The sequence below is a fragment of the Mytilus trossulus genome, chromosome 13 (assembly GCF_036588685.1).
Source record: "Mytilus trossulus isolate FHL-02 chromosome 13, PNRI_Mtr1.1.1.hap1, whole genome shotgun sequence".
In the NCBI taxonomy this organism is placed as follows: domain Eukaryota; kingdom Metazoa; phylum Mollusca; class Bivalvia; order Mytilida; family Mytilidae; genus Mytilus; species Mytilus trossulus.
In genome coordinates, this window is record NC_086385.1 from 51,890,368 (window position 1) to 51,902,012 (window position 11,645).

Here is an 11,645-nt window from a genome sequence, read left to right on the forward strand (position 1 = left end):
ATTTTTTTAATATAATTTCCATATAAGCTGTACTTAAACTAAATAATGGTAAAGTTTGAACGATTTCTGTAATAAATTTCTTTTTTTATTTCGATATTAACTTTATTTCTCTTATTACTTCAACAGAAAAAACCCACTTTCACAAAAATGTATGCTTCTTATAAAGACAGATTGTGAGCGCAAATGAACGGTGACCCCACTTTTTTATTTTGATTTTCTATTAACTATGAGATAAAGTTCATTTATAGAAAAATATAGAGAAATCCTATATAAATGATTTAGACCCGCGAACCGCCTTTATGTTAAAATCGCAAAAAAATGGAAAACAATTATTTTTGTAAAAGTTTTTTACTCAAAGTCCTTGTTTTTTCAGTAAACGTTTGATTCATGTGATGAAATATCAAAATTGCATAACCTTAATTGTTTTTGGAAACAAAACGCTGATTGTGAATATAAAAATGGGAAAACATTTTAAATCTAACAAATCTTTTTTAAATTTCATTCTCATGTTATATAAACATAAAAAAAAATTAATCTTTCAAAAAATTAGTACGCTTCAACAGAAACATAGTACTCAATATTTTGACATAAGATATAAGATTTATCATAAAACTAAAACGAACTAACAAGTTTTTTTACATAATCTTCCACATCATTAACTTTGTTTGAAGAGAAACATTTAAATGATGAAAATTAAATTAAATGGTATATACGTCATGATTTTTGAAAAGGCAGTAAGAGTCATCGACCATTATTAACATTAAACAATAGACACTCTGCGTCTGGCATATCTTGAACAAATGACAAATAATCAATAACATGGCTTGCTTAACACTGCTTAATGAAAGTAGAAAAGCACCATGATAAATAACAAACATATTTGACAGGTAAATGACAAAATATATGGGAATTTGACCAACTTTAAAAAAAAAAAAACGCTTATCTGTTCGCATTCGTTTTGCTATGTTTTTGTTTATAAATCAAACGCCACTCGGTCAATCACGCTCGTCGTTGGGAGAAGTCCAACGTAGAGCGTTTTTGCTTTTTATAATTATTTTTTCACCCGTTAATTCACTGACCAATTCAGATTTACAGTCACTGTCAAATGACGAGTCCGTAGTTGAATCGGGAACGTCATTGTACACATGAGTTCTCGGACTAAACTGGTCACCCGCTCATTGATACTTCTGCACACGATAACAGTGAAACAACAGCAAGGGTCCAGTTTATTCTCGGACTTTATCGTTGCTAAATAGCTAACGGAATTTTTCGGGTGCATTCGAATCAAATATATAGGGACTCTAAAGGGAATCCAGCAATCGAGATCCATTGACCTTGTTGTGTTGCACGACTTCTTAAACTTAATGTCCCTCCGCTACGGCATAATAAAACACACCAGTAAAATTTCATTCAACCGATACTTGCAGAAAGTCATGAATATAAAATATACAAAATTATGTTTCAATGGCACGAGAACGGAACACAAACATAAACACATACTCCAATCAAAAAAGACTAGTACTTTAATTAATGTGTGTATGACACGAAAGGAGATGTGGGATAAAATTTAATTTTAGGCAAAAGCCGAACAAAAATAGTTTTTGAAGTTTGATGAACATTATCCCTACTTGTTTCCCTATCGTTGGTTTTGTTCCATTATCATAGTAACGGCAATGCATAGATCTGAATACTTAAAAACAAAATGTATATACATAGTATATGATTTGTTTAGGGGCCAGCTGAAGGACGCCTCCGGGTGCAGGAATTTCCCGCTACATTGAAGACCTGTTGGTGACCTTCTGCTGTTGTTTTTCTCTTTGGTCGGGTTGTTGTCTCTTTGAAACATTCCCCATTTCCATTCTCAATTTTATTTCAACTTATTTATATTTTGATATTTTTGTTAGTCGGGGTTTCCGGCAAACTGTTCTGTGCGCTATCCGTGCACACCATCAACACCTCTTCTTTTTCTTGGAAGGATTAGATCTTGCAATAAAATACCCTTTGAAAAAGCATTGTCAACCTTGGCTTCTCCGTGGTTGACACTGCTTCCTCTGGGTAACAGTCTGATCTACCCCCTCTCAGCTATGTGTTGTTTATTTATTGTTAAACACGGCCTTTGAACACACAGTAGATAACTTTCTGATAAATGAACTAGTATTCAGTGTAGATTTGTGTGCCAAATTTCATGCTTGTAGCAGCCGCCTTACTATTTGTGAGCTGTAATTATTAAGCTAACAATTTACTGAAAAGAAATGCTGCATGTGATTTGAAGAACCGTCTTCGAGGGAGTTTTAAAGTAATAACTATCTGTTGCAGCGATTGGACATCGCCAACGGCATTATGTGCATCGTAATTTATGCCAACAATATTTCTGTTCATACTTCAGAATTGTTTGCAAAGTTTAAAATATTGTGAAAATTTAGAAAAAATATGTGTAGCAAAATTAAACTCATATTCTAACTTTTAATAGCAGCATTCGCACATGTGAACAAACAACATCAACTTAAATCAAAATAATAAATTGCGAAATTTTGCGCTTTTTAAAATGAATTGATTGATGCACGCAGAATTTTTTTTAATATTCAGTATAACACATATTATACTATACTTTGCAAATTATTTTATTTTTTAAGTGAAGGTAAAGAGTAATTTTTATGTTCATGCAGCGGAGCTTTATTTTTCCCTTACCGCGTTTTCATGCTGGAAGCTTGTAATTCACAATGTATCAGTCAATTCAACTAGAGTGAAAAACAATGTGTAACATTTTTTACTATTACTTTCATTTTCAAATTCTATTTATATACCATATCGCGGACGTGAAAGAAAGCACTGTAAAGAAAGGTTTTTTGTTTGTATGAACATCCATATGTTTATATTTAAATGCGAAAATAGTTATACAACAGGAATATCAAAATAAGAGTATCAGAATTAACCTATATTTTGTCGAGGATTGAATACGTCTTCGACGTTTTCACAATTGTTTTGAGAAATAAATTTATTTCTTTGAATGCAAGTGCATAACTGAATGTAAGTCTGCTGCTATACTTTAGCTTTAGCAAAATAATGAAATGACACTAGAGTATGCTTTAATTTGTTATTGTGTGAGTGTATGTGTGTAATGCATCACGGTATGGGTTTGTAATATTTTTATCTATACTACATTTCGTTTTCACGTCCCGTATCAACATTCCTGATTTTCAAGTTAAGTCTCTGAATCTGTGCCGATTACCAGCATGTAGTAAGTTAATGTACAGTTACCCAAATGCATATACACAATACTTCCGAAACAGATTCTTTGTTTTTTTAAACAGTTTTTTAGAAACATTATGGTGAAAAGCTATTCTTGGAAGCTTTAGTTGGTCAGCTCACTCTCCGACTTTCACGTACATAGCCAAGTTACTTTATTTTCATGGGAGGGAAGGCTCGGAAGCACTGTTTAAATGTGACAAGATATTTCATTAACATACTTTAATTTTTGCTGTATATTTTGATGAGTTGCATTCAATACTTCAACATTATTCCGACGAAGCGGAACATATTCCGACATCTTGAAAACATTTTTTCTGGTGTACGGGAGGTAACTCCCATAACAACAGACGTCGATTTTCCCGCTTTCCGCTAGAGGCGTTCATTTACGTACCTCTCACCTTGAACAAGTATTAATCAGTTATGAAAAGTATATGTCAATATTTTTGTTATAAATAATGAGTCTATGAAAATTATTCATAAATGTTGTCAATTTCCTGCAGGAAGTTTTTCTTTTTTCTTTTTATTTCTGTTACATCTGAAGTGTAAAATCATAGACGTGGTATAGTGAGTGGAGGTTACGACTTTACATGTATCTTCATTGATGTAAAGGTAGGATTTGTCTCATTGGAGTAAAATATATCAGAAATCAAATATATATTAAAAATATCCATGTTCATCCTAACAAAATGTTGTATCATTTCAAAGTACATATACGGAAATATGTATTATGGTTTCCGCATTAGCAGCATATGAATAATATGAAGCATATCCCAATTTGTATATCACCATTGAGATAACTTTAGTGTATCTTCAGTGTTGTATCTTTTAATCTTTAGATGGTAATCATTATTTTATTTTAAGGGTCTACGGTTCGTATTATTCAGTTGAAGCGTATAATATTAGGTAAAAGAATGCGAACAGATAAGCGTTTCTTTTTCTTAAAGTTGGTCAAATTCCCATATATTTTATAATTTACCTGTCAAATATGTTTGTTATTTATCATGGTGCTTTTCTATTTTCATTAGGCAGTGTTATGCAAGCCATGTTATTGATTATTTGTCATTTGTTCAAGATAAGCCAGACGCAGAGTGTCTATTAGTTTAATGTTAATAATGGTCGATGACTCTTACTGCCTTTTCAAAAATCATGACGTATATACCATTTGGTTTAATTTTCATCATTTAAATGTTTCTCTTCAAACAAAGTTAATGATGTGGAAGATTATGTAAATAAACTTGTAAGTTCGTTTTTGGTATATGATAAATCTTATATCTTATGTCAAAATATTGAGTACTATGTTTCTGTTGAAGCGTACTCATTCTTTGAAAGATTAGAATTCTTTATTATTTCATAACACATATGAAATTTAAAAAAGATTTGTTAGATTTATTAATTTTTCCCATTTTTATATTCACAATCAGCGTTTTTTTCAAAAACAATTAAGGTTATACAATTTTGATATTTCATCACATGAATCTACGTTTACTGAAAAAAACAAGGACTTTGAGTAAAAAACTTTTTAAAAAATAATTATTTTCCAGTTTTTAGCGATTTTCACATTAAATCCCCATTTTACTCCAAAAACATAAATTTCCCGCAGCTTATGAAACACCGATTTTCAATATGTCACAACCAGTGAAATTCGTATAAAATGTTTCTGTTGCAATTATTTTGAGGTTAGGCCACTTTTCACCTCAAATTCCCTGCACTTTATGTACATTACGAAATCTGCTTTCAGGCACGTCAACATTTGTTAAAGATAACTGCCAATTAGGAATTTAAGCAGATATTTTTAAGCTACAAAATAATCTAAATAATCTTCATTTCATGTGACACATTATTTCCGGTACAGATAAAAATAGCAATTTGATTTCTAAATAGCACCAATAAGATAAGGTTTCGTTTTCCTTTCAAGTACAGTTATTCAAGTGTTTTACACTTATGGTGAGTAGCGTTCGATTGTTTAATACCTAAAAATGATGTTTATCAGAATAATGAGTTTACAATCTATACATACGGACGTTTTTCTTCCCTTTTTGCAATTTTCCATTGATTTTACTTTCAATAACTCGTGTGAAAGCGAGTGAAATTTAAAAATATATCTACCGTCATAAATAAATGATACAAAACCTAACAAAATGTAATTGAAACAGTTGCAACTAGGTATATAACTGTAAAACATATTCCAATAGATGACTATTACTAGATTTATTTCACTTGACTGGGCGGAGTTTAAGAAGTTCGCTTGTTTAAGAGCAGTCCATCTATAGACAGGAGTTTAGGGACGAACTCATCAATTCCGTGTCCAGTTATACATTCAGTTCTTGTGTATATGTGTTTTGTGACACTGATAGTTGATAAGAATTCACAAATAATTATACCAGCAATCATCTTTATTACCCACATACTAAAATATACTGTCCTTATGCAAATTAAATCGTAAGCTCTACCCGATCAGTTGAAGTAACATTGTTAATACCTGTATATCAGTAAAAAATACTTTAAAGGAGGGGAGAAACATACCAAAGGGACAGGCAAACTCATAGATCAAAAATAAACTTACAACGCCATGGCTCAAAAACAAGCAGACAAACAATAGTACACAAGACACAATATAGAAAACTAAAGACTAAACAACACGAACCCCGCAAAAACTGGGGGTGATCTAAAGTGGTCCGGAAGTTAGGCCAATATTTCTGCTGACGTAAATGTTTCAGATATATCAATATATGTCCGTCATGACTGGTATGTGAAATTAATGACATAAAATGATTTTGAAAATGTACGAAACTGTTACTAATGAACTGTGAACTGGTTGTGCAATTGGTCTTATCGTCGCAAATATCCGTTTGCCATCTCTCCTACGCTTTGCGTCTAAATTTATACTTTGAAAAATATTCTTCCGGACGTGGTTGTTTATACTCATTAACTATACAGGGTTGGTAATCAAATTTGACCGTAGTTCTTTCGTTTGAATTGATTTTATACGTTGTCCCAAGTATTAACATAACATGGTAACCGAATAGGTTAGCGTGGAAATACAACAGAACCTCAAGTTGAGACACATGATAAATATAACACTTAACTTCGATAATTAAACTATTGAGTACAGCATTGTCTACTATAGGCATGAAATGTTACTACAATTTTGTGTTCAAACGCATTTAATTGTAACTAAAGTAGCATGTAACTGGACTGTAGAAACAACATTTTACACCTGTACTAATAATATATTACTTGATAATCATCGGTAAATAATTTTAAATTTTCAACATTAATATACTTACAAATCATTTTATATTGATATGTCATCCATAATTGAGTCTGTTAAATCGGATCTCTCTTACAGGCATCATGAACGTAAACGTCAGAAACCAAGACAAGTCTGATGATGAAAATCTATTTGGCATAAAGAAAACTACGTACTGGCAAATTTACGGTGTTAAACGTTTTCCGTACCGTGGAAAGCGTAAGTTTACACCATTACTTTACCCATCTTTAGATGGAGGGATGGTGATCTCAAATGACGTTTTCGGACTTACAATCAGTCAGTTTGAACGGATGTATAAAGCTTGTTTAGAAAGAAGGAAAACAAAAGAACAGTGGATACTGAACCTTAGATATCCAGACAAATCATCAAAAGAATATCTAGAATTCTTAGAGAACTGTACAGAATGCAATGAAGGTAATTTTTTTAAATGTTATATTCTAAAACCCATCAACATTTAATGTATAGACTAGGTGTTGATGTAAATCCATTCTAGAAACAGTCTGAAAATGTTTAGATTATTTAAATTGAACTAGAAAACTATTAGTCAAACAAAAAAAAGCAACACAATATCAAACAAAAGAAATGACAAACAGCCGATACAATGCGTAATAAAGTAAATAAGAAGTAAATAACAAACTCCATGACCACAATGAGAAAACAAGACTATAAGGATAACACAAATTGGTTATAAGTTTTTTTTTTTATTATTTACAATAATATAGACATGTGGAAGGGATAAACTAAATTGACAAAACTAATATAATTCATGTTTGTGAAGAAAAGTCAGTTTTACGGTGTTGAACTGTTTCGCTTGAACGAGACGATCTGAATGACAATGTCTCTAAAACAAGCTTAAGATTGAGGAACATTAAATCTTCATGTTTTCATGTTTTATATTTGTCAAGAATACAATACTTTATTCTGACAAAAATATAAGTGTATATAGCATTAGCAAATATATAAGTCGAATTGCATTAATCCCGAGAAGTACAATTTCACTCAATTATTAGGGTTGAAGATAAATCTTTTGAAGTAATGACATAACTCTTTATGAAATAGATTCGTCCAATTTGCTATTTTAAATTTACCTAAACAGATGCCCTCAAACCAAAGACATGAAAGGCAAATTACAGGCAATGCTTTGAACTCATCTTTTCGATAATTAAACAAGGTGATAAAAAAATATGCATTCAAAAGAAAACTTATCCAGAATACTTCATATCATAATTATGTGAAAGTTAATTAAATAGTTGTTTAACCAAGCAATTGATCGCGGGACACGTTTTATCCAACATGTTCAATACAGTTCCATTTGTGGCTAATTGCCATATCATGCTATATATACAACGCTATACACTGCGTCTACATAACACTTAACATTGTACTATGATCAGAAAGAAGGATTTGGAAATATCTAGTGGAGTTAATTTTCCATATACGACGTAGTTGTTTGGTTTCATGTTACATAAGTAACCCCATATATTTCTTACAGATCACTTGCTTTGGAGTGACCAGAGGGAAAAATACTTATACGATAATCTAATAAAAACAGTTGGAAGTGAAATAGATATACGAAAGAGACAACGACTTTTTATAATACAAGATATGATCGTTAACTTATCAGGGTCGATAAATCGAACACAAATCTTTAGTGGAAGTTTGTCAGAAGGATTTGATTTACCAGGCAGTGACATAGATGTTATGTTCGCACTAAATAACTATAGAGAGACAAAGAATGTTAAGAACGTCAAAGACCCAATACATCGTACTGCATTATATATTATGGAGACAGATATTGATCATCCCGGATTTGCTAGAGTGAGAATAGTATCGCAACATAATGGGGTATCCCTTCGTGAACAATGTTCACGCTGTCCGCCAGGTACATGTACTGGTAGTCGATTTTATCTAACAGCTAACAGCATTCTTCAGGACTATAAGAAACAACATCCATACGCGGTATGTATACATGGTCCATGTATATCAGACGAAGACCAGACATTTGATTTTGCATTATGTCTAAGGAGTAAATATTTTCCTCAAAACGCAATTCCATGGGCATCACGTCATCGATGGCACTGGCCATCTAGTCTCGTTTGTGATAGGATCATAAATTCCGGGTGTTTTTTAGTACCTATAGGACCTAAGACCTCAACAGTTAATGACGATTTATGGAGAGTGTCTTTCTCTGTGGCTGAAAAATTACTTGTACATTCGTTTAATTTAACTCAACTTTTATGTTACGGTTTACTCAAATTAACACTCAAGCGTATAATTAACACAAACGATGAATTAAAAGATTTATTATGTTCTTACTTTTTAAAGACGGCTCTGTTTTGGGTTTCGGGGGAGGTGGATATTGACACATTTCAATTATCTAAGATATATCATTGTTTTTCTCTATGCCTTGACAAATTAATATTATGGGTGAACACATGTTACTGTCCGAACTATTTTATTCCCGAACATAATATGTTCCTAGGAAAGATCGATCAGACTAACAATAAGATAGTACTAGGTGTACTGGAAAGTATACAGTGTAGAGGGATTGATGGGTTGATACAGAATATATTTCCGCTAGACAATGATCATAATTATGTATTGAGTACAAAGAGTGAATCTTCGTTCATTTCGCTAGACTTTTTACTTCATAGAACTGTTCTTTTATTCCAGGAACACATGAGAGCAGGAGGAATTACAAATCTTTATAAAGCATGTTCTTGTATTGATGCTTTACTTAAGTCCGAATCATCTACGTTTATTATTGAAGCATGTATATTTTATCATGCCAAAATAAGTGAAATAATAGTAAAGCGATTACCATCACCAAATACAAAAGGTAACACTTTCAACATACGCAAACTGTATCATAGATTGTTCAAACACATCATCAAGATAGATGCTGTATCGGGTTGGTTGTTATACGCGTCGTTTTATTATGTAACAGGACAGTTCAACGACACACTCAGAATAACGGATTATGTTCTATCAAAGTATTCACCTTATTTGATGTTGATAGACTCAGACTCTACAGTCAAAAACAATGACGTACCGAAAAACAATTACAGACATACTGTACAATCTTCAATGACATTGAAAGAAAGGCTGATAATAGGCACTGCGCAACATGTTCATTACGATAAACACTCGCCATTAATACCAGACGAACTACAGCTGGAGGTAAAAGACCGAATCATGAACATACTACCAAATGTAATGTGTCACTGTTTTAGATTTTTATGTTTTCATCATCTTGGGAATATATCCAAGAGACGAGAGGCATTATCTGATTTATATACATCAGTTAAACATCACAATATTATATCAATAAATACAGAGTCTAATTCATTAATAATACTTGGAGTATGTTTTGAAATGTCCGATGATAAAGACATGGCCTATCAATGCTATGAGGAAGCTTTGCAATGTAAATTGAATGTATTTTACTCAGCAGAAGCAAGGAAATCAAATCTTTTAATATAAACATTAAGCTTCAACAGTTAATGTAGTATGATGTGTTGTATTATACATGTGTGTAACTAAAGGATGTATATTGTCTTGTCTCATAGAATTAATAAAGTCTTATTTTGGCTATTTAAATGTAGAGTGTTACTGAAGTCAAAACCACTTTAAGAAGCTAAGCATCGAACTCGTTCGTGCAATGAGTAAAATAACAAAAATAACGAATTTCTAGGAAAATCTAAAACAGAACAGTTCATAATCAAATGGCAAAATCAAAAGCTCACACACAAACGAAAGATAAACAACTGTCATATTCCTGACTTAGTACAGACATTGACCATGTTGGCTGTAATTGATATTTGATTCCACTTTTTGTGATATTTTCCCGAATCATTTCTTTTACACATTATTTGTTTATACGTCAACTAATTGATTGACAATCCCATGTTTCTTCTATCTAGATACAATTTTAATGGTTTTGGCTGTTAACTATCACACATTAAATTGAAGACAAACACATTATTTCGTTAGATTTGAAGACAAAAACATTATTAGTTCGTGTGACGGACAAGAACATTATGAATGAAGATAGCGAAAAGACACATACGTATATAGGATTGCGGAGTGAATCCTTAGTGCTTAAGAAAAGTAAGTGCACGAGGTTCATATATTGGTGTCAAGAACTTACACATAGTCTATTATCTGAGACAACGTGGGATCAAATGAAATACAAATATAAAGTAAGAAATATTCATTTGGCAAAAATACAAAATTGTACGGCCACGGCTTGACAAAGAATGGGATTGCCGAGAAACATAATTGACAAGTCCCTATTATATATAATTAAACCTTATAGTCCATTCCATATTCCTGATTTCCACCTTATTGTCCATTCCTTATTCCTTATTTCCACATTATTCTTATTCCTTATTTCCACCTTATTGTTATTCCTTATAATATCATTTCCTTATATATCAATATAATATCCTTATTAACATTATTGCTTCTAAAATATATCGGATGCTGGCCCTGGGAAACAGAAGCTCAGCGGATACATAATTCCATTATAAGAAGCCTAATATATTTGTAGATGTTGTGTCGCTATTTTCGCCACATGGTCGAATGTAGTGGCTATGCCAAGTGTTAATGGACACTGAGTTCGACCACCGCAACAAATGAATATACCGGGCTTATTATATATTTCAGGCTATTTTATGTAACAACCTCCAATTGTATACATAGCTACTTCCTCTTGGTTTTTACCATATCTCCGATTCAAAATGAAACTGAATTAGTTATTCCTACATGTATTCAAACCTTTAAAACTTAATAGAACACATGAAAACTGGTACTTGTCACCAAAATCAGAGAATAAGGGGACTATAACCTTTGGACTTTGCATTTCATAAATGGTAACCAATCAATTAGACAATATTTTAGATTAGTTTCTGTTATTTCTATACATGTACCATGACAATATTGATCCGTTTTTAAGAATGAGATAACAATATTAGCAAAATTTCGCAACGTGATCTTTCTTTACGGATAACAGTAAGCTGTCCTATAAACCCTTTTAATTTGTTTCAAGTGATAATAAGCAATAAATATACATGTACATGCAATACAAGTGCCTTAAGTGATTCTAAAAGTGGTGGCCAAAGGA

At 32.0% G+C, this 11,645-nt stretch overlaps 1 protein-coding gene across 1 annotated transcript; it reads left to right on the plus strand.

The window, feature by feature from the left end:
• The first annotated feature begins 3,758 nt into the window (after positions 1-3,758).
• Positions 3,759-10,120, plus strand: LOC134695013 (uncharacterized). Its single transcript, XM_063556149.1, has 3 exons — positions 3,759-3,858; positions 6,599-6,934; positions 8,013-10,120. The coding sequence occupies exons 2-3, from the start codon at positions 6,604-6,606 to the stop codon at positions 10,001-10,003; spliced, it is 2,322 nt and encodes a 773-aa protein (XP_063412219.1). The 5' UTR covers positions 3,759-3,858; positions 6,599-6,603; the 3' UTR covers positions 10,004-10,120.
• Positions 10,121-11,645: the final 1,525 nt, after the last annotated feature.